This window comes from Alosa alosa, chromosome 1 (assembly GCF_017589495.1).
Source record: "Alosa alosa isolate M-15738 ecotype Scorff River chromosome 1, AALO_Geno_1.1, whole genome shotgun sequence".
In the NCBI taxonomy this organism is placed as follows: Eukaryota; Metazoa; Chordata; class Actinopteri; order Clupeiformes; family Clupeidae; genus Alosa; species Alosa alosa.
Window position 1 is genome coordinate 49,789,996 of NC_063189.1, and position 24,978 is coordinate 49,814,973.

At 39.6% G+C, this 24,978-nt stretch overlaps 2 protein-coding genes across 9 annotated transcripts in view; one reads left to right on the plus strand and one right to left on the minus strand.

Moving 5' to 3' along the window:
- The window catches only part of rpap2 (RNA polymerase II associated protein 2), a 30,526-nt gene extending 25,988 nt beyond the window's left edge, over window positions 1-4,538 (minus strand). For 2 of the 3 annotated variants that reach the window (XR_007192745.1, XM_048237030.1), the window contains exons 1-2: window positions 4,412-4,490; window positions 3,938-3,983 (exon numbers count right to left, since the gene is read on the minus strand). Coding sequence is in view for 2 of the 3 variants with exons in the window: in XM_048237030.1 (XP_048092987.1) it covers window positions 3,938-3,983; window positions 4,412-4,448 (83 nt within the window). In the remaining variant the exon portion in view is untranslated. Of the gene's footprint in view, window positions 1-3,937; window positions 3,984-4,411 lie in introns of all 3 variants that reach the window. The other variant, XM_048237074.1, reaches the window with a different exon arrangement.
- Window positions 4,477-24,978, plus strand: part of glmna (glomulin, FKBP associated protein a) — a 40,368-nt gene continuing 19,866 nt past the window's right edge. Inside the window, exons 1-6 of one of the 6 annotated variants that reach the window (XM_048236674.1) lie at window positions 4,477-4,548; window positions 5,286-5,352; window positions 5,462-5,587; window positions 5,674-5,787; window positions 16,071-16,179; window positions 18,043-18,283. In XM_048236674.1, coding sequence (XP_048092631.1) covers window positions 5,314-5,352; window positions 5,462-5,587; window positions 5,674-5,787; window positions 16,071-16,179; window positions 18,043-18,283 — 629 coding nt within the window. In that variant the 5' untranslated portion in view covers window positions 4,477-4,548; window positions 5,286-5,313. The other 5 variants (XM_048236532.1, XM_048236911.1, XM_048236610.1 and 2 more) reach the window with 5 other exon arrangements.

The window sequence follows — 24,978 nt, forward strand, 5'->3', positions numbered from 1 at the left end:
CAATGAATTTTGAAGTCACTGTATGAATGGTGTATCGCGTATTTAACAACAAAATAGATGAAAGTTTAGTATTTATTTTTTTAAACTTACATGGCATGGTAACATAAAAGAAAAAAAGTATGAGAAATATGTGTTGTACAGATACATTTTTTTCCCAATTATCACAGATTTAACAAAAACATATAATATCTGAATTTAAAACATGTTTTTTACAAGAACTTTTTATGTAAAAATGCAATTTGGTCATAGGGTGTGACAGAAATGTCATATAGTGTGACTTGAAAAAAAAGCTGTCACACCATATGATGCAGCGTCACACTATACACACTCACTGGACCCTATACCTACGAGCCTACTTCAGTCCATCAGCCCGACCATCGCTCCAGCTATCACACATGTGATCAATGCCTCGCTAAACCTCCGCACATTTCAACAGCGTTCAAAGTGGCCGGGTAACACCGTACATTTAAGAAAGCTTCTCTCAACCCTGCTCAAAGTCGAGAACTACCGCCCTGTCTCACTACTGCCTTTCCTATCCAAAGGCATTGAGCGAGCAGTCTCCAAACAGGTCTCTGACTTCCTTTCACAGAACAACCTTCTGGATCCAAATCAGTCTGGGTTCAAAAGCGGCCACTCTACCAAAGCGGCTCTGCTGTCTGTAACAGAAGCCTTAAAGAAGCCAGGCGACCGCTCGGTCATCAGTACTCATTCTGCTTGACTTATCGGCTGCCTTTGACACGGTTAATCACCGTATCCTTCTCTCTATACTGCGCTGACATGGGAATCTCCGGTTCTGCTCTCTCCTGGTTTGAATCCTACCTCACAGGACCTTCGTTTAACGTATCATGGCTTGGTCAGCTATCCGCACCTCACCATCTCACCACAGGGTCCCCAAGGCTCAGTGCTGGGCCCCTCCTCTTTGCTATCTACACCACCTCCTTGGGACAGATTATCCGTTCGCCGCGGCTTCTCATACCACTGCTATGCAGGCGACACACAGCTCTATCTGTCCTTTCCACCTGGCGACCCCCTGGTTTCAGCACGGATCTCAGATTGCCTTTCAAACATAGCTACATGGATGAAGGCACACCACCTCCAGCTGAACCTCTCAAAGACTGAACTGCTGGTCATCCCAGCTAAACCTACCATACACCCGACATCAACATCAAATTTGACTCCCTGTCTGTTTCACCCGACCAGGACTGCAAGAAATCTAGGAGTTGTTCTCGACAACCAACTAAACTTCTCAGATCATGTTGCCTCAGTTAAGCCGGTCATGCCGTTTAGCACTCTACAACATAACGGAAAATCAGGACTTACTTGACTCAAGATGCTACCCAACTTCTGGTTCAGGCAATAGTCATCTCTCGACTTCGACTACTGCAATGCCCTCCTGACAGGTCTCCCAGCCTGCGCGAGTGAAACCACTTCAGATGATCCAGAAGCGGCGGCGCCTGGTCTACAACCAACCCAAAAGGGCACATGTTACCCCGCTGCTCATCCAGCTACACTGGCTACCTATGGCGCCCGCATCAAATTCAAGTCTCTAATGCTTGCCTACAAAGTAGTCTCGGTTCTGCTCCCACCTACTTGAATGCCCTCATACAGACTTACACTACCTCCAGACGCTCGCTCCTCTGACGAACGACGCCTAGCGCTACCACCCGGAATACGCTCAAGCCAATCCAAACTTTTTCTCATCTGTTGTTCCTCGTTGGTGGAACACACTGCCAGTTCCTACAAGGGCAGGGACATCCTTTTCCACTTTCAAAAAACTCCTGAAGACCCAGCTCTTTAGAGAACATTTACTCTCATAGCAACACTTACAACAAGTCTTACTGATCCTAGCACTCACCAGCCGTTTTAAACTGACAAGGAACTGCTAAAAACAGCACTCACCGACGCACTTATTCTTACTGTTCTCTAATGTTTTTTTTTAAACTGTCCTAAAATTGTGAGAATTGTTCTAAAACTTACTGTTTACCATGTTGTTAGTCGCTTTGGTTAAAAAGCGTCAGCCAAATGTAATGTAATGTAATGTAATGTAATATATGACATTTTGACAGTTAAGCTAATTTTCTAGACAGTTAAATACAGCTAACTATTATTTAGCATGCAACTGACCACATGGCAGCAGTGCTTTTTTAAGAATTCATGAAGAATATTTGTGGAAAATAGCTACTTTTTTAGGCAAATGATGTCACACCATAAGACACTAAAATTTGGCCACGATTGATGATGTCAATTCAAAGCTTTTTTATAAAAAATCAAAAAGCAGAACTCACATCTTGACCATGCCAATTACTCCTGACATTCTATTGTTACTTCCTGATTAAGCAGGGTCCTCTTCCCAATAATAATGTCCAAATGAATGCCGGTCAAAATATACGATATAGTGTCCGCCATATGACAACCATTTTATGGACAAAATATATTTGATTATAACTTAGTTGGACAGCATGCATAAACATCAAAATTTTCTGTGGTTGCAAAAAAACATCCAATTATTTTATATGCATGGTAAAACTTTAAAGTAATTATACTTTTTATGGATATACACTCTTTTTAGGAAGTTCGCACACATGGTGGACAGTCACACCATATGACATTTTTTATGTTTGGATGATTATTTTAAGTCAAAAGTGAAATACAAATCCAATAAATTTAATATGACAGAACTTGAACCTACCAGACCTACAACATTTCCATATCAATTCATAACAATTGCCATTTTTTATAAGTGTGTGACACATGGACAGTCTGAATTCTGCTATGTCATCTACCCATCTGCATTATTTGTTTTTACTCTGTATGATATTTTACATCATATTCTTTGCATTTTCATGCACTGTATTTCCTTCAGGAAATGCTTTTCTAGTTGCTTAAGTGCTCTATTATGATGTCATCAGCCCGTGTTAAGTCTATGGGGAAATTTTGAATAGTTTTTAATTAATAGTTTAAAAAGTATAAAAGTTACAAAGATGAAAAATACAAAGCCCACATGTCCTTAGTAAGACCTACGTAACATAGTTTGAATGAAGTTTCTACGTTAAACGGTTGAAGCTGCATTAACTGCGTTAGAAGAAGAAACATAAGAATAAGAAGAAGCCTAGGAAGAACAGTACAGGGCATTTTCATGCACTGTAATAATAATAAAATGCCTTGGAAGAACAGTACAGTGCATTTTCATGCACTGTAAAAAGCCTTGGAATAACAGTACAGTGCATTTTCATGCACTGTAATAAGAAGAAGCAGCCTAGGAAAAACAGTACAGTGCATTTTCATGCACTGTAATAAGAAGAAGCATAGGAAGAACAGTACAGTGCATTTTCATGCACTGTAATAAGAAGAATTCGGATAACAGTAGATTGCATTTACATGCACTCTAATTAGGGTTGCCACCTATGTCTGATAAAAAAAAAAAAACCTGGACATATCGATGACCCGACCAATCGCTTTGCTCACAAGTGAAAGTGTCCATTAAACCCACAAGACAAAATTGGCCTTTGAGCAGTAAGATTCTGCATAGCCCTGAAAATGTTAAACATCTCAAGATTTCTCATAAGAGGAAACTTATCTTAATTTATCTTAGCTGACCTGATTGATTAGATTGTGCTTGTTTTTGCTCCTTCTTTGCTAAAGAAATAAGTAGAGGGATGACATTAGATTTGCATTTACCATACCTTAGTTACACCTATAGCCAACAGTATTTAGTTTACTCAATCAGACATTGGAATTACTTACCCTAGGTCAAACGTTTCATATTTTTTACTGGTCTGTCAGTCTTGTGGATACACTGCCATCTAGCACCAAGTTTAAAAGAATTCTGAACGGAACAGGTTCAAGAACGCATTCTCTCTCTTGGTGAAAAATGCCCTGTGATAGATCTACCCCCCTATGTTGACCTGAAGTTGGCATAACTTTTATCATAGCCTACCTTTTATATTCCAAATCATCAGTCTTTGATGTGAGTCTCTCACCTGCTGGAAAAACAATAGTTTAACACATTTTCACATAGACATGGCATAGTGACACTAAAGAATCACCGTTAATTAATTCTGGTAACATAGTATGACAAACCTACCACGACATCAATGCTAGCAGCTAGCTGCTACACTAATAACACAGAACGTTAGTGCTAGCTTCTAGTAGTTTGGTCACCCATACGCTCCATTGGCATTTCCTTCAAAAATGCGGTTACAAACTTCCAAATAATAGCTAGAATCTAATAGTAACAACAATAATACAACAAACCAACAAATAAATGTGACGTGATCTATTATCAGATTTACAACAGTTAACTTCAATGAATCGCACGTTAACGTTAACCTGCCGGGCACACTGTTACGTTACAACCGTTTACCCATAACGTTACCGCAATTAGACAAATATAGCATTTTTTTTATTTTACCTTTGGTAGATTTCCTTCGTGTAACCTTACTCTCCATGTTTGGCTTGATACGACAAGCAGCACAAACAAAGATTGTTATTCTTTGGCACAAACAAGAAAGAAACCAAGCACTTCCGAGGACATCGGCGATAACTACGGCAAGTATGCAGAATCAAAATAGTAGTAACGTTTCATCCTTGCAGTTTTTTTGGGATGCTCAACGTAAGTACGTGTCTGTTTATAAAGTCAATTTGTATTTTGTTGTTGATTTAATTGTAAATTGCATCAGAGATTACATCATTTAGATTTTAATTAATACATGCTTAGATACTGTGGGATACCAATTATGTCCCAGCCAGGTAATATTAACAGCTGTAACGTTAACGTTAGTACCTCACAATATCGTTATAAGTTAGATAGCTACTAGCTCAACCATTTTTTGTCACATGTGCTATGGTGTTTAACATTAACTGATTATACCTAACATAAGAATATATGTGTGTTAGCTTCAGACGAGAAAAGATTAAATGATTCGTTTAAGCGGCGACTTTCGTGGTTGTGGCAACTTGACAAACATATTAGCTTGCTAGTATTAGAGAAGTTAGGAGAAGCCAAATTTCCTTCCGGAGCTGAGGAGGGAGCTGACCCTCAAGTGGTAGAAGCTAGCCCATACCTCTTTGGGTTCTTTTTTTCAAGCAAGAAATTACAGTATGCCAGGCAGTCTTGAATTACTTCCAATAGGATTGCAAATATGTTTCCTGTGTCATTTATGTTGCTTATGTTGGTTGACTAGCCTTTTGTCCAAAGCGACGTACAAAACATTAACGTTAGATAAAGCCAGTTTGTTAAGCAATATTGGAGGTGGTCATTTGTAAACAGTTGTTTTTATTCATAGGAACTCCTGAGGAGACGATCCAAGAAGGATGGCTTTAGACCAACTGTGTGATGTTGTCCAAAGATGTGTAAGGCACAGTTGAAAATGGAAAGGCACCCGAGTGCTATTGACAACAGTTAGAAATATTAACATTCCTGGACTGTAGGCCTAATGTTAAAAAATTTCTGTCTTTTCAGCAAACAATCGAAAATGATTTGTATACCCCAGAGGATTATGATCTTTTCCAGTCCTCTGCTCGAAAGTGTATAGAAGACGGTGACATTGCACAGGTTCTAAGCATTATAGTGGATGAGAAAAACAAGGTGAATGTATCACCATATTTCACACTTTGTGTTGATTTGAGTTTAGTTACACTGTATTTCTGATTATTTAATCTTTGTTTTCACAGAACATAGTGAGATGCATGGGCTGGAATCTTGTGGGCCCACTTGTGCAGGTTCGGCTGAAGAATGAGGAAAATAATCTACCTCATAGTCATGCCATTCTCACACATCTGCTGGAGGTCTGTAACTTTAAAACACTGTATATATTTATGGAATAAAACTAGACAGGTACCTCTGATTAGCATTGCTGTTGCTACTGCGATGATGTGAGTACAAGCCAGCGGAGGGCACTTAGCCTACCATACACCCGGACAATATTGTGCGCCTGCCCTAATTCTGAAGCAGTGGCCACCGCTGCAAAATGCCCTGCGGAATGAAACACTGCGGAAGAAAGTTAATGTTTTTACAATAAACTACTGTAAGCTACATCAACACAATAGGTGGAGTGAAACTGGACGGGCCATAATTACCTCTGACTAGTTCTACTTATTGTTAAATTGCAATGTGAGCAGCAGCCAGCGGGGGAGGATACATCGGCAGGGTAACTTAAAAGGCTACCGCAACTACATCATGCGTCTGCCCTAATTCTGATACCGTGGCAGCATAAATTTAGCTGTGCGGGCCGCCATTCCAAAATCAATGTAGAGGAAACACTGCTATATCACTGGTCTTAGCTTCACAATTCCTAGATATTTCATCAGATTTGTTTCTCATTTAGTGTAGAGGTGTCCTGATTTTATATGAGAGAGGTCCTGTCCCCAATCCCCCTGGCAGGTACTGTAGGCTGAAATCAATGGTTCCTTTAGGCGAGACAGAGATCCTGTTCATGTGCGTGTTCAACCCCGTCCAACCTGTTCAACCACGCAGAGATTCTGTTCATGTGCGTCGGTGTCGTTCACACAGAATGTCTGGGTAAGAATCATATGTTAATCACCCAAAGGGTCGGATATTCTTTTGACAAAGATACGCATATAGTGCGATTGACATGTCTGAAAACAGTTATTGAGTCTTCTGGTCGACAATAGACCTGTTACATTACATTACATTACATAACATCACATTACATTTAGCAGACACTTCTTGACCATAGGTCAGCTATATTACAAGGGATCACATTGTCCCCGGAGCAACTTGGGGTTAAGTGCCTTGCTCAAGGGCACAACGGGGGAAGCTGGGAATTGAACCGACAACTTTCAGGCTACTGCACGCTAGCCCAGCTCCTTAACCACTACACTACCACCGCCCCAAAAGTATTTTCCCAATCCATTCAGCCCAGTACTATGCCCAGCCAGCTCCATTCAAACTTGATCTGTAGCCCCCACGCTGGACTGGATCCCCCGAAAGGAGGGTAGGGCAGACACAGTTTTCTGTAAATATCTCCAGAACCGTAGGGTTTAAGAGGACCATTTTTTTTGTATGTTGATCTCAAGGGGTCATGTCAACCCATTCCATAACCACTATAGCGCCACCTAGTTAAACACAAAAAAGTAAAAATGAGGTGTATCTGTGACCTAACATAGTCAAAACTGCACAAAAATTGGAAGTGTAGGATCATAATGACACGCCACGCAATTACGTTCATGGGGGGCCACACAATAAATTAATTTATGTTACCATACACCAACTGGCCTGTAGGTGGCCGGAGACAGTTTTCTGTGAATATCTCGAGAACCGTAGGACCTAGGAGGTCCACCTTTTTTTTGTATGTTGGTCTTAAGGGGGCATGTCAACCCATCCAATTTCATGTGTAGCGCCACCTAGTTAAAAATTAAACCTACCTCATAGAACGTCTATAACATAGCCTAGGTGGTCGCAACTCACAAAAGTAAAGCAGATAGAACGAACTCACGCAAATCTAGCCTACAACACGCAGACAGCTTCATGCGGAGGGGGAGAGCATCTTGGCCTCAGGTGCTTTATGATTTTTGGCTTCTGATGGTATCTTGCTAATTCACTGAACTGCATTAGGTGACACAAATGGTATTGCCTTTATCTTATAACTCCTTGTCTGAGCGACTACCAGGCCTATGGTTTTTAAAACTCAGATGTTCCCTGACAAAGACATTCGAAAATTAAGAATGTTTATTGACTTGAAAAATACACTAATTTTTGCAAACTCCCTTCATTCAACCCTTGAAGACATCGCGGTCTGGTGCGCTATGTAGATCGTTTCTCGTACCATTTAATTTCTCAGAATTTAGGTCTACTAGGCCTACAATAACGTCATCACCAAATACATCTTTTATTTTTAGTTGATCAACCACAAAGAGTAGCATAGGCCTACTGTGCACAGTGCACTGAAGACTGTAGCAGCCCAAGGTAACCAGTTGTTGTAGATGAGAGGCAACCCCTTGTTTCAGATAGCCTGGACAACATGTTACCTGGGTGTTGCCTACGTTATTAATTAATGGTAGCCTACAATAGTTAATTGATTCGCGTGTAGCATATTAGTTGGCTCAAAGAGTAGGGAATCGGGATGGATGGAGAGTCGCTGGCGTATGTTGCTTTTCGCGGGATCGAATCCAGTTTAATGCTAGTTTTCAAAACATATATTTTTTTTACATGTCTTTTGTCCGAAAGTGGCTGTAATGTAGCCGGCTCATGGCTTATGAAATGGCGACTTCAAACCGCCTAAAACAACTTGTTTGTGAATGTCTGACAACTGCTGCAGGGCATGCTGCGGCGCCTTAAGGAAACCAGTAGGTGGAGAAACCAGAAGGCACACAACACGGAGCGATTTTAAGGCTATTTAGCATAGGCTACTCAATGGTGCTATTTCACACGCATTATAGCGACCCCTCACTCACCGGGGTTAGGTGGAAGGTGTTAATAGACGATTGCCGTAGCCTACAGTGGACTAGGGCTGTCAAAATTGCTCAAAAATGACGTTCGAATATCCCCTCTAAAATAAACACATGTATTCGAATATATTGGGATATCTAGGCTATATTATTTGCGCATTATGTCAGTGTTGCTCATTATGTCATCTGTTTTTAACTTTTTGTATGGTTATTGCTTGACATGGGGGATCCCAAGCAGCTTTCAGCCATAAGGCATTTCCTAATTCACCCGACACTGATATTCAAAATGTTGAAACTATTTCGGCATAGCCTATAAGCAGTTTAATTAAATGTAATGTTAGTTGTAAACAAACGGGCTAATTAACTGACTGCCCGATTCACGTTGGCTGGGGGGCAGGGGGGGCCATCAGACATTTGTTCACATTTGCATTCGAGGCAGGCCTTCTGTTGAAGAATTTTATATAAATCCTGCGCTAACAGTAATCCTCCTACCCCCGCTACCACAGCTGTGGATAGTGTGGCATGCTCACGCTTTATGTCTCCTTCTTGCAAACTAGGTGTATAGCCCAACTATTTATGTCTTAAAAAAATAACAACTTGCCAGATATGCCTTCATATCTTTGGGCTTCATTCAGCATTTTGTTCTTCCACTGGAAATTACTCTTCTACATTTGCTGCCTGCTGCATCCTTTCTGTTTGTATTGTTTAGAAAAGGTTTGACGTCTTGAGTTAATGCATTAAACATTGTTTGCTGGTAACCAGCCACAAATAGCCTACAGATTCTTGCGTGTACATTCTCTATTCTCTCCAAAATGTGCCCGTTCTATAGGCTGGCCAAGTGCATAATTCTGCGGCATAAAGCAGATGTATTTGTTTATTGTACAGAAAAATAAAAATAACCTGTCAATCAGTCAATTGACTACATTGCAGTCAATAAGTAGGGCAAATTACGAAACCAAAACGTGAGTCATAGTTGTCTAAGCCTCTGCTGTGAGGCCAAACCCATGAACAAAGACGCATTGATATCTGCATTAGAGTTTTTTTTGGCGAAACAAGCTCACAGCCGAACGAGTCATAGCACTGAAGGGAGAGGCAACTGGCATGTGATCTCCCCACGGGCCAATGGATGTACAAGTTTTCTCCTGTGCCTACGATATTTAATCCAGTGTTTTGTCAAGTTGCAAAATGCTATTCGTTTTAGCAATTTTTATGATTGTATGGACGTACTTTTTGTATAGGGTACTATCTTAATTGCTTTATACTCAATACTTGACCAATGGCTATTGCATCTGTCTATTGAAAGTGAGAATGTGGCATGTGATCTACTGTGTAAAATAAACAGATGGCTAATGGCCTACAAGCTGATCTGGGGTGCATTTCCCGTACAACTACGGGAACAACCCATACAACCCGTACGGAGGTTAGCTTTTTACTAACAGGATGCATCGTTCAACTAACCAACATGTAAGTTACGACTGTTTCCCAAAACTGTCGTACTTACATAGTACTGTAAGTTTGGACCATGATAGTTTCCAAACTTCAGTAGTCTGGACTAAGGTGGTTAATGACATTTAGTAGCACGTGAACGGGCACCTGCACATACTTCTGTGCCGCATTGCGTTAAGGCCGGCAGATGACAGCCGCCGTTGCACAGCAGTTACCAGTCCCCTATCCAAGAGTTCGAATCTGGGTTCGAAGATTTTGACAACAATATTGACATCGTTGTTTACCTAAGTTTATCTTTTGTGCAGATCATATTATCAAAATCAGAATCAGCCTTCTTGGCTTGGTTTGCGCAAACTAACAAGGACCCCACCCCCTCCATGAAAATCAAAGGCTACATATTCTCAGCTGACTCGTCAAAAAGTGCGCACCACCTTATTATTATCTGCAGGTGTGTGACTTTTACTTACGTGCACATGGCTGCAAATTGAGAGAATTTATGTATTTTCTGCCTTGGGCATTTTAAAATATGGATGTATGGTGGTTAGAAGTGTAAATATCAATTAGAAACCTAAATATATTTATAATTATTAATTTGCAAACAAATAACTGGCGTCAGTAACGTCTGACATGAAGATTCCTGGAACTATGCTTCTACTAGCATTCTACCACAGGTCGAGAGGTGTAGTTGTAACTACACAACTTTACGATAGTGGTTGCGAACGTTCGTTGCTACTATGGTTTTGGGAAACACTAACGTAGTGTAACGATGCATTGGACTATGTAAGTTCCAAATATGAATGTAATTCTGCGGCATAAAGCATGTATTTGTTTATTGTACAGAAAAATAAAAATGACATGTCAAGCAGTCAATTGACTACATTGCAGTCAAGAAATAGGGCAAATTAATTTACGAAACCAAAACGTGGGTCATAGTTTTCTAAGCCTCTATAGCGTAGCCTGTTAAAAACGTCGCAGAAGCCTACCCAAGGCTACAGATTAATTCTGAACAGTTATTTCTCTACTGGCTCAATTGTCACACCACTGTTTTGATTTGCATAGTTGCGTTACCTCAACACTGACAATAATGTAGACAGCACACAATTCAAGAATTTCTCAGAATTATGAACAGGCAAGATGGGGGTGGGGTTGTATAAAATGAATTTGTGAATGTGAAATATATGAACTAATCATGTTTTGGTACTTGTTGTCTAGCGGATACCAGTAAGAATTGAGTGTGGATCATGCAATTTAGTGAGACAGTTAGAATCATATAGGCCTTTCAGCATGATTTCTTTTTGTGGAAAAAATGTGCTGGACTGGGCGGCGGTCATATTTTGTACCGTTCTGCGGTACATCTAGTTGTCGATAGTTTAATATCTTGTACGATAAGTCGATAATGTAATTATCCAGACTGGCCTAATGATTCCATTCCATTTGATCTCTGTGAAGTAGCACTTTACTAGCCTGGAAGCCAGCCCACAAAATTTGAGGTTGCAAAATTTGGTCTGGACTTGCTCAATTGACAAGCCTCTATTAAAACTTGAGAAGTGTGCCTACCAATCCAAGTGGTCTTTATACAATGATGGACAGATGAGCAACGTGACCTGAGTAGGGCTTTGACTTTTGCCCAAAAATCATATTCGAAGTTCGTTTGTTTATTAATATTAAAATTCGAATATATTCGAATATGTGTTAATAATATTTTAACCATTAAATGTCTTCAGTAAGACCGATATTGGTATCAAACTTAAGTTCTATATGTTCTGTCCACCAGAGGGCAGTGTATCAGTCAATGTCAATAGACTACGTGCACTAAAGGCTGAGTATTTATGCGTGTGTTAAAATTGTTATTATTAAGCACAGGGCTGGGCGATAAAACGATAGCAATATGTATCGCAATAGACATGTAATCGTCTCGATATCAATAAAAAATACGTTCAATAGAACATTCATAATTAAAAGCAACACACACCTCCTGCCTTACGTTGTCCATAAATAAATAGACTATATATATATTGCATTGTAGTATGTCAAACTCTCTGTAGGCGATAGAAGTAGGCCTACCTCAACACAGACTCTCCTTGCCCCGTGCACTCTCTCTCTCCCTCTCAACAGGTGCATCCCTCCTCAGCATGCACATGTAATCCAAACATTAATCGTGCAAGATGACTGGCTAAATTGCTATTAAATCCGGTTAGCATCATTAGCACGCTGCTGCTAATTTGTTCAAAACTGTTGCATTCAAATTGACTGCTAAATTCTAATCATCTCAATCCCGATGCAAATGGAAAAGTATTTTCCAAGACTCAAACGGGCCTGTCCCAAGGAGAAAAAGTATTCATTTGAAACTTAAACACACGTGGGGAAACTGAACAGTCTAACCAGTAGACTATGATAAAATAGAAAATTAAGCTAACGTTAGGCTACTTTGTTTACAATATGTCCAGGCTTCAACCAGTGCTGCTTTTCATTCAGACTTATCTGCACATTTATTTATTTGAGTGTTTTTCATGATTGTGTTGACATTTCTTTTCCCTGTTTGCTTTGATTGATAACTGTGGTGATTAAAATCAGAGGAAGGTTAAGTTTAAAATAAAGTAATAAAGTGTCTATTTTGTCTGTGGGAGCTCACTAAGCGCGAACCAGCAAGGATGCTAACTTCACCTCAGGAGCCCAGATGACCAATAATAGCCTTGCTAATGAGCTTGTGATTTTAATTCACCAGGCGTGAAAAAAACCTTGGAATCTGAATTGAAAACGTTTACAACCCAATACATTTACAAAAAAATATTTCCATAGGCTACAGGTTCGAATATTAAGAGATCCCTAAAATTCGTTCGAATATCTTTAATTTTTAAAATAATCGAATTATATTCGAATAACGAAGTTCGGAGTCAAAGCCCTAGACCTGAGCGTGCTTCGGTTGATTTTGTTTACAGCAAGAATGTCGTTGCTAGCCGTTTATGTCACTATTGTGGCTGTTGTACAATATATGGACAGCGCAATAACTTTAAAAAAGAACAGAAAACAGTGATTATAGCGATGGTTCGGAGTAATTTCCCCCTAGCGTCCTTTGCCCCATTACCCGAGCCAAACACCCTCCCAGAACCTTTTTTCCCTTGGTCGAACCCTGGTCGAGTAGCGCTGTCAGAAACAAATGACTTTCTGCAGGCGCTTACAGTATGTAACCTATAGAGTATCTCATAAATTACCCCACTAATAATGCCCTGAATGGTACGAAACTTCTACAGTATTACTATGTTCTGTACTCATAAAACGAGGCATTGAAGTAAGTACACCAGGAGTACACCAGGAGTTTATTTAAATAACACTTGCCTGATGGATTCTACTCGCTGCTGCTATCTACCGCTGCGTCGACGTTACTTCCGTGATTTGGGAAAAGCCCGTAAAAGTCCTAGCAGGAAGCATGCATAAGTCAAGTCAAGTTTATTTATATAGCGCATTTCATACACAGAGACGCGATTTTCAAACCGCAAAGACTGCGATTACGCTTCGTAATATGTGACGTCACCAAACTACTTACTGGAGTACAATGACAGTGGGGGCATTTGCGATATCCAAGGGGGTTGGCGGCGCAAACATTTCATCTTGCAGGTAATGTGATGCATAATGTTATCCGCAAGTAGTTGACACAGCTAACCACCAAAAACCCAGCTGTTCTAACATTAGCTTACCAGCTAAGGCTCTAGGCTACATACATGCTGCTAACTGCTAATAACTTTGCCTGTTTAAAGAGTGTTGTCTCCGTGATTGGCTTTGTTGTGATATGAACAAACTAGTTAATTTAAACCTTTAGTTAACACCGAGCGGAACAGTCATTCGGCCGCATTTATTTGCGCTGCAACAATCTACAGTAGTTTGTTACGATTCACGTGCAAGTAGCCTACAGAGGAGAGGAGCGGGTGTGTGTGTGTGTGTGTGTGCGCGTATGGAGAGCACAGGACAAGGAGAAGCCGTGTCAGTGCCACTGCATGTAGACCTAACTGTTAACTAACGAAAGAAGATCATATCTACATGAAATTGTAAATAGAAACAAAATAGAAACGTATAAGAATATTTTTTTCATCATGTTTACAAAGCTGGAAGCTCAACAAATATAGGTCTACTAATGTGATTAAAATAGTTAAATAAAAAATATTTCATTCATCAATCTTATTCAATGACCTAATGCCATCATAACATAGGCCTGGGCTCCAGGAAAGAACAGTTTATGTTTAACTTATCTAATTTTGTGTTGGTCATACTATAGAATAACTAGATGTAGAGCGGTACAAAATATGACCGCCACCCAGTCCAGCACATTTTTTCCACAAAAAGAAATCACGCTGAAAGGCCTATATGGTTCTAACTGTCTCACTAAATTGCATTATCCACACTCAATTCTCACTGGTATCTGCTAGACAACAAGTACCAAAACATGATTAGTTCATAGATTTCACATGTAAAATTCATTTTATACAACCCCACCTCCATCTTGCCTGAAATTCTTGATTGTTTGTGTTATGTTTGCGTGTGTGTGTGTGTGTGTGTGCGTGCTTGTGTGTGTGCCTGCGTATGTGCCTGTGCATGCAAGCGTACATATGTCTACTGTGTGAGTATGTGTCATACGTATGATTACTGTGAATGTATGTGTGTGTGTGTGTGTGTGTGTATCTGTTTGTGCACATGTGTGCACATGAAATGGGTTAACATGACCCCTGGAGGCAAACATACGGAATAAAAAGTTTATCCTAGGCCCTACAGTTCTCAACATATTCACAGAGAACTGTGTCTGCCCTACCCTCCTTTCGGGGGGTCCAGTCCAGGGGGGGGGCTACAGATCAAAGCGAAAAATGACGGTTCCATGCTATCCATGTGGGGTACATGCCCACCAAGTTTCGTGTACCCGGTCTTTCAGTGTCCGGGAATCCTTGTTGGTGTACGTCACTAAATGTACACATAAATTATTTTATTGTAAGGCCCCCATGAACGAAAGTACACAAAACTTGGCATGCATTCGGAGGGTGTCATAAGGATCCTACACTTTTAATTTCGTGCAGTTTTGACCTTGTCAGCCAGAGATATTGTGATGAAAACACCTAATGTTTTGCTTTTTAATTTTTAACTAGGTGGCGTTATACATGAAATAAGTGGTAATGGGATGGGTTGACATGCCCCCTTAAGACCAACGTACAAAAAAAAGGTGGACCTCCTAGGGCCTACGGTTCTCGAGATATTCACAGAAAACTGTCTCCGGCCACCTACAGGCCAGTTGGTGTATAGTAACATAAATTAATTTATTGTGTGGCCCCCCATGAACGGAATTCCACAAAACTTGGCGTGCATACAGAGGGTGTCATAATGATCCTACACTTCGAATTTCGTGCAGGTTTGACTATGTTAGGTCACAGATACCTTTAATTACAACACCTAATTTTTACTTTTTTGTGTTTAACTAGGTGGCGCTATACATGAAATGAGTGGTTATGGAATGGGTTGACATGGCCCCTTGAGATCAACATACAAGAAAAAATGGTCCTCCTAAACCCTACGGTTTTCGAGATATTCACAGAAAACTGTGTCTGCCCTACCCTCCTTTCAGTGGGGGGTCTACAGATCAAAACGAAAAACGATGGTTCCATGCTATCCATGTGGGGTTACATGCCCACCAAGTTTCGTGTACCCCGGTCTTTCAGTGTCCCGGGAATCATTGACGGAAATTTGGGCATGCGAAAAAGAAAAAATCTGACTAAACCTATATGACCGCCGCTTCGCTGCACGGCGGTCATAATAAATTGCTTGTCTTTGTTGAAGAACACAGAAGATAAAGAGCTTAAAAATAATCGCATATCACATCGCAATCGCAATATTGGTGAGAAAAATCGCAATTAAATTTTTATTCAAAATCGTTCACCCCAATCGTTTTTATTCAAAAACTTTGATGTAATCGCTTCCTGCCAGGACTTTTTTACAGGCTTTTCCCAAACCACGGGAACACTCAAAAATGTGAGGCCATGGTGTCAAGATGGTTTGAACTGATATTTAATGACCCCTAGACAATTTTAATATTTCAAAGGACAAATATAGTCATGATATTCATCAGATAAAGTCTGATGATCCAATCATAACTATTTCATACCTTTAACCAGTTGTGTACACTCCTGGCATTAAAATGTGGTCACAAACTTGTGTTTTGATTTTATTTGTTGATTTAGATTTGCAGTTCCAAAGAGCTTCTGGTTAGTTTGCTGGAGCAGGTGGAGGCAGCCAACCAAGATGCCATCACAGAAACTGTGATGTTTTTGCTGCAACCCCTACAGAAAGGTGACTTATTCGCTTAATCATTTTGTAGACAAAGGCCTTACACAAGGATTTTGATGGAGTGTTTAGCTTAGCTTTTCAGTTGTTAAAGCAACACCAAATAACTTTTCCTCTGTCGCACGTACGCTATTTGTTTATCCAGCAACGACTTTGCAAATAACGATGTCCATAGAATAGAGAATATGTTGCATGACTTTATGAAAGAACGATGTATTGCGACATCATGCAAGTCAAATTTGTAGTTTCTTATGTCTCATTCCATCTAACTACAAACCCGCTACCCGATCTGGCAAACTTACATAGATGCGGTTATAGCCGATAGAGCGGCCTTGGTTTAATGCAGAAGTGCCGTTCACCCTGTTACGAGTTGATGAACCACGGAAACAATTTTGGAAACATTATTTTAAGGTACAAAAAACTCTTTGGTGTTGCTTTAAGGAAGCATTGTGTCATAAGCACATCCACAAAGGGGGATATTCCAGAAAGCAGGCTTTATCAAGCTCTAAGCTTAACTGTAAACTCTGAGTTGAGATGGGAATTCTTATGTTTTTGGTTCCCCGCATGTTTCTAATCCAATATGTTTTTTTCTCATTTAGCACATTAGCACACTACATCAAAATGCTACCACTTTACTTGAGGTCTAAGAATCTATATATTATACTGTCATAATACTGTCATGACAGACAGTTTTCTAAAATATCCTGTCACACATCTATCTAACAGTGCTAGAATTGTTCTGTAATCTTGCATATCTAATTATAATAATCATTATGTCAACATGTCATGAATACATTTTCTGTTTATGTCAAGTTGTCATGACCGACATCCTCTGGTAATGCCATCCTGTTTAATGTCAAGCTGTCTTAATAAGGACACTTCAAGCTAATTTAATGTCAAGTTGTCATGACATACATCTACTGGTAATGTCATCCTGGTTAATGTCAAGTTGTCATTACAAAGACATCCCAAACATATTTAATGTCAACTTGTCATGACCAAGACAACTTCTGGTAATGTCACTTTGATTAATGTCAAGTTGTCATAATTAAGACAACCCAAACAATGTGAACTTGTCATGACAAAAACGGAATGACACCTAAAGGTATACCATGCAGGTTTAGGTGTTTTTGGCGAGTGTGGAGCTCCCTCTAGAGTCACAATGTATTAATATGCAAATTATCGCGAATTAGCCTCCCTGTACACAATGCAAATGCTTTTGTTGTGGAGGTGAAGGATTAACAACAGGCAAAAACTATCTCCAAAGAGCTATATCTACTGACAAGGTAATGTTTCACGATTCTCACAAGATTTGGCGGGGCGCCGCTCTTGGAATTGCATGGCTGGTTTTCTCGGTAGGGACTTGCTACATCTATGCTGTATAGCTATGCTAGGTGAATGATTCACCTATTACAAGTTCGTTTACCATCAAATTGGCTTCGTAAGGTGAAAATCTTGCATAGTGTTCCTTTAATGACATAAGCGTTTATGACTTTTGACTATTTATGACACGTTAATGACAGTGTCAGGTCATCGTTATGACAGTATCATGTCACTCTTATGTAGACACTGTCAAGACTCAGGTAATTATTAAACAGTCAGTCAATGTTATAATAAATAGCAAAATGCATTGCTGTGCATCAGAGCAGGATCTTTACTGATAGTGCAGTAACATACTACAAGAAAATTTGCATTTCCTGACAATTTGCAAAGAAAATAAATATATAGCAAAATATTAGAAAAATGCAAAAAGTCAATATGCATGTATAAAGAGAGACAGAGGAGAAGGCATAAAGGAGGAGATAAAGAGAATGATGAGATGGAGTGATAATGTGATAACCCTAATTCCTTACTATGCTCTACTTGCAGTGCTGTTGAACTTTGGCAGGAAGAAGGCTACCTTCCTAGGCATGACACTTTCAACATTGTTGGACCAGATAGCTCGACTCCCAGTTTCCTCAATGACAGAGCAGCAGGATGATGCAGCAGGCTTGTGCCGATGGTGCTCTGGGCTTCTGTGGTTTGTAAAACCCTTTGTAGAAGAAATCAAGCACAATTATCACAGTGGAGTTGTCCATGATGAGGAGCTGAGAACGGAAATCCTGAAGTTGTAAGTGAACAGCAGTTTTATTTTTTATAATGTGTGAATTCAAACAAAAATGTGTTAGGGATGCAACGATATATGGTGCATTATCAAACCCAACAATACGCCCCTCTACGGTTCAATGCGCATACGTGAACCGTGATAATTCGATAGGCTTACATCTATTTACATTTTTCAAAAGTTGCTCATTGTGCAGCAAACTCTACGCACATTATAGCCTACATTAACAGAACACCTTCAGACAAGGGCCCTATCACCTCTGCAACCTATCAGCACTATCCCTGCTAATGTACGGAAGCACTGATAGGTTGATGAAAATGAGTTCCAGAAAAATAAAACCTCAGGGCAGCTGACTGCTCTAAAGCTTAGCCACTAGCAAGGTAGAGAAACAAATTTAAAGAGACGCTGCCGTCTTTCCTATCCTTTCCCATCATATCCATACATTTCACTGGTAGTCTGAAGACATGGCTCTGATATAAACAGCTATATATTAGGCAGTTCACGTATGATGAGCTTGCATAAAATACCATGGCTAGCATGCTAACGTTAATTGTTTCTTGAAATAAACTGCTTCACTTCAACAATCACAGTAGCCTACACCATCTATACTGCTCTGCGTTCACCTGCGCGCCCATTACTCTCGTTTGAATTACTCGCGAACCCGTGATCGCATAGATATGGCACGCATGTCAGATGAAAGAGGAGACAGAGCTACTCATTGATACCAAGTATATTAATCCTTCTGGGTTATAAAAACAGACGAAGTGACCGCAAAATAATAACGTCATATAGCTCAACCTACCGGTGCGCACCCATTACTCTCGTTTGATTTACTCGCGAACCCGTTATCGGATAGATATGCCACGCAATGTCAGATGAAAGAGGAGACACAGAGCTATCATTTGATACCAAGTACATCCTTCTGGGTTATAAAACAGATGAATTGACAGCAAAGTAATAACTTCATATAGCTTGACTTACCCCACATTTTTGTGTGTTTTTGTGGCAAAGCATGTTCCATAATCCGGTTTTGAGATCCTATCAAATTCCCATAATATCCCATTCAAGGCTCACATACAGTAGACCTCGACAGTCCCGCCCACAGCCGATTCCAGAAGTGAGAATCCAATATAATTTCTCTGTTGACAATTGGGGTATAAGCCATAAAATCATAACCGTCGATGGTAGACTTAAAACCAGCTACGACATGACTAAGTGATTGTATATGGTCATATCCCTTTAACTGCCTCCTCAACCATTTGGTAGAGCATACTTTAAGATACCATATCTTACCAAAACATCCAACTGTTTTGAGTTCAAACATATGGAGCCATTTCTACCACTTGAGTACTACATGTTAAGCACAAAATATTTGCTCAGTACCTCTGTAATGTCAAAGGCCACACCTTCTCATCATACGCGATTTAAGTAATTAATTTACGCGATTTCGGGCATATTTTGTGGAGTCATATCTACCAAATTTTCAAAAGTAAGACTTTTTTTGACATTTGTCACCCTCCTCATGACATGATAGCCCAAAACGGTATGATAGCCCAAATGCATGGGCAGCATACTAATGAGGAGGGTGGGACATTTTTCATGTCATGTTAGATCACATCCTAGTTTAGCTTTCAGAAAATATATGGTTTATATGGTTGAACCACCTAAATGGCACAGACCTAAAAATCTGCTATATGTTACCCATGTGTGCATGGGCAGCATACTAATGAGGAGGGTGGGACATTTTTCATGTCATGTTAGATCACATCCTGAGAGTTTAAGCTTTCAGAAAATATATGGTTTATATGGTTGAACCAGTTTTTCCTAAATGGCACAGACCTAAAAGTATCTGCTATATACCCGATTTACCAATACCCAATGTGTAATGCATGGGCAGCATACTAATGAGGAGGGTGGGACATGTCTCATGTCATGTTAGATCACATCCTGAGGGTCTAAGCTTTCAGAAAATATATAGTTTATATAGTTGAATCAGTTTTGGTAAATTTACTTAAGTGGTCTGCAGGTACAGTGGGAATGAGTTTATTTCTTGTTAACATGATTTTTCTTAAACTCTGGGACCAGGGCTACAAGACAATACCACTTTTTTGGGGAAAAAAAACTTTTCTTCTTTCAGTAAAGCACAATAATCTCATGCCAAAGTCTGATAACTGACTTTTACCATAAACTGGCACCGTAAAAGTCCTGGCAGGAAGCGATTACATCAACGTTTTTTGATATCCAGTTCCTGGATCTACATCCTTATGCATGCTTCCTGCCAGGACTTTTACGGGCTTTTCCCAAATCACGGAAGCAATGTCTACGCAGCAGTATTGTAGCATCCATCAGGCAAGTGTTATTTAAATAAACTCCTGGTGTATTTACAAACTTTTCAATGCCTCGTTTTATGAGTAAAGAACATAGTTGTACTACTGTAGAAGTTTCGTACCATTCAGAGCATTATTAGTGGGGTAATTTCGAGATAAAAGTTGGTACCATTACGACAAGGCAGAAAGCACCAGTTCCAGCTAGGGCTGTCAAAATTGCTAAAAAATTACGTTTCAATATTCGCTCTAAAAAAAAACACATTATATTCGAACCATTCGAACATCTGGTTGCGCATTTTGTCAATGACACTCATTATGTCAATAACAGGACAAATTAATACAAAGAGACATAGGTAGTTTTATTTAAGTATACATATTTGACAATTAGGGCTGGGATAAACGATTATTTTTTAAATGATTAATCTAGCGATTATTTTTTCGATGCATCGATTAATCTAACGATTCATTTTTTCAGTCTGATTCGATTTCGATTATCTCCCCATTAATTCACTAATAGCAACTTATACATGTTTATTTACATATCTGAATGAAAAAACATGAATTCTTTAACATTGCAATATATGTTTATTGCTCTTAAGATTCCAAAATAAAAGACTATACAAGTGCAAAGTATTAGCATTCTTAGTCAGAGGTAGCATTCAATAAAGTTCAGTAGTGTAGCCTATGTCTAATTGAGTGCCTGTCATGTTAAGACGTTCGTGTGGGAATCCTTGCAATTAACATTTACACAGTTAAAAGGCTGCTGATGTGTGGATGCAATTCATAACGTAGTTAGTTCAAATAACGGTTCGTACTTCTCCTTTGGACAAACACTTTTAAATCTTGGAAAACACTTTTCCATTTACATCGGGATTTTGCAAACATTCAGAGTCAATCAAATGAGCCCTGCATGAGTAACGAATACAAGCAGCTGCAAGTAAGCATGCTAAACTTGACGTCCAAACAGTATTCTAACGTTAGCATTGCATACTGTAACTTAACTTAGTTTAGTCTCCTCAATGTACTATGTTGTGATAAGACCTTAGCAGAGTTTACTTTAACTTTAATGCAGCAGTTTTGAACAAATTTGCGCAGCATGGTCACGATGCTAAGCGGATTTAATAGCAATTTAGCCCACAGTGTTCTAGGCAATGCTTCTATGTGGCAACAACAATCCTTCAACAATCGTAAATATTTTGTTAAATGCACATGCAGAGGAGGAGCAGCGGGCTCTTACGAGAGAGAGCGGGCAGGGCGAGGAAAGGCTGTGTGAGTTAAAAGTGCAGCTCAATGAAATTATTTTATCTTATCTTTAATTTAAATAGTAGACCTACTACAACATAGACAGTGTTTCCCATACATTGACTTATTTGTGGCGGCCCACCACAGTATCAACATTGACCACCACACAATGATTTTCCAGGTAGTACTAAATTGTGCTTAAATCTGGTTAGCATCACAACCACCACAAATGGAATTCAATTCTGTGGGAAACACTGATAGGACATCATCAATGTGTGGTGGCCGGTTTTGATTTCGTGGTGCCCAGCCACAGATTAGTCAACGTATGGAAAACACTGAAGGTGTAAAATTAAAAATATTTAGCAGCACACGTTATGCTTGACGAATCGACGCTCATATTTTGCGTCGACGCGTTGTCCCAGCCCTATAGAGCTGGTAAGTCCCGCCCCTTCCGCTAACCCCGCTGGACCTCTAGGTTGAAAAATCGTTAATGCAAGTGAATGTGAGAAAATAATTATGTAGTCTTTCTGTAATCTTGAACCAGCTTTATCCCACAAGACAGGCTGGTCACACCAGCATGACCAGCTTCCTCAGATGGTCATGCCAGCATATCCAGCTGGTGGCCCAACCAGCTACACCAGCAAAGACCAGCAAGAGCTGGAGGAAAACCAGCATAGACCAGCTAAAATCAGCTAAAACCAGCTACCAGCATAAGCTGGTTTCTAGCTGTTTTTTTCAGCAGGGATATTCGAATTTAGAATATTCGTTGACAGCCCTAGTTCCAGCCCATTTGTAGTGTTCTTAACTACACCTCCCTTCTGTTTAGCTTTTCCATTGTTTGTTGACCATGGAAATTGCATTTGGAATAAAAGAGTTTTTGTATATATTTTTCCTTGCCATGTGTACTCTGTAGTGCCGCCCTAGGGGAAGCAGCTCAAATTCAGAATGGAGGGGGTGGGTGTAATCATCTAGTATGTTCATGGTCTTTCTGTGTACTGCAGTGCTGTATAGATTATCTGGTGTTTTTTGAGGTCTCCCTATGATTTTCCCTGCCATTTGTAACAATTCTGGACAGCTTGTTCTTATTGTGTAAAGTCAAGTGACCATACCAGACAGAAATGTTATAGGTAAGGATGCTCTCTATTAAACTGACATATATATTTCCTCTCAACACTGCGTGAAAAGTGTGATTTTCGTCCCCGTAAACACCTGGAGATCTCCCTTTTCGGCAGTTGATGACAATTTGCAACCTGCGAAGGTCTCGTTTGTCTGTGCCACATATTGTCGGAAACGAACTATGACATGAGGAGAGCTCGTGGAGTGCTAATGGCTCTAATTAGCATATCATCATCATCAACCGTTTTTTATTCAGGGAGAAATTGACTGAGCATCAAGCTCTTTTACAGCAATGCCCTGAGTTACAAAACAACAACAATAATCAAACAACAAAACAAGAACAATAAAAGATACAAAAGGCAAATAATAATAATAACAAAAATCAAATAAAAATAAATAGTAATAAATAGAAAGAAAAGAAGGGGAATGTATAAATAATAATAATGATATATAAAAGGTCTAAAATATCAGTCAAAGCAAGAACATTGTGCAACAGCCATATCATCAATCATACCCTTGAATTGGTCTAGTGACACAAACCTATCTAATTTCAATGACTCTTGCAAATTGTTCCATTTATTAGATGCAAAAAATGTAAAAGCTAATTTACCAAATTCAGATTTAATTTGAGGAGTTTGAAGAGATATAAAACCCTGTGAGCCTGTAATGTGGCAGATTGATTTTATGTTCAGAAGAGAAGTTGGGTATAAAGGTAACTTTCCCAGTAATGCCTTATAAAAAAAAATGAGGCAGTGCCTTTCCCTCCTATCATAGAGGGAAGACCATCCTACATGTTGGTATAATTTACAGTGATGAGTTTTAAACCTATCTCCAGTTATAAAACGTAGTGAACTGTGGTAAACTGCATCAAGTGATTTCAGAGTGGAAGGGGCTGCATGCATATACACAATGTCACCATAGTCTAGGACTGACATTATAGTTGCTTGAATAATGGTCATTCTGCTTTCTAAAGAGAAGCAAGACCTAATCCTGTAAAGTGCACCTAATTTATTGTTTACCTTTTTTGTGAGATCAAGCACATGTGTTCTAAATGTTAGTTTGTCTAGCCAAATGGCCAGATATTTGTATTGAGAAACTTGCTCAATTTGTGCCCCATTTAGGGAACAAATGTTATAGGCATCAAGGTCACACTTTCTCGATCTAGTAAAGATCATATATTACATAGTTTTTGCTTCATTTAGAACCAGTTTAAGATCTTTCAAGGATTTCTGCACACAATCAAATGCACATTTAAGATATGACACGGCTTGCTCTACAGATGGTGCATAGGCATAAAGGATTGTGTCATCTGCATAGAAATTTACAATTTGCTACTGAAGCACAGATGTCATTAATATACAATGTAAACAACAGTGGTCCCAAAATTGAGCCCTGTGGAACACCATTCTTTAGTCTCAATGGCTCTGAGGTTGATCCTGTCACATCTACCCACTGTGTTCTATTAGAGAGGTAGTTTTGAAACCATTTAAAGGAAACTTCATCTAGACCAAAAGAGGTTAGTTTTTCAAGAAGTAACCTGTGATTAACAGTGTCAAAAGCCTTTGACAAGTCAATAAACAAAGCTGCACAATGTTTCTTACTGTCAACAACAGTAGCTATATCATTTACTACAGTAGTTGCTGCTGTAATTGTGCTGTGGCCAGCTCTGAACCCAGATTGATAAGGACTTAACATAGAATATGATGACAAAAAGGAATGAAGCTGTTCATTTACAAAGGATTCTAACATCTTAGCTAAACATGGAAGCTTGGAGATTGGCCTATAGTTACAGGGCTCTACAGTGCGCCCATTTCACTCGCACATGCGAGTAAAAATAATTGCGTGCGAGTGCAAAAAAATATTTAGGCGCACTGGTGCGAATGACTTCTAGCCAAGTCAATGTTGGTCTACATTGTCGAGTACTCAACATCGCGAAACATTACTGGTGCGAACCATAAAATCAGGTCGCAAATATAGCATAAAAACTACACCTCCCATCAACGTTAGCAGTTTCGC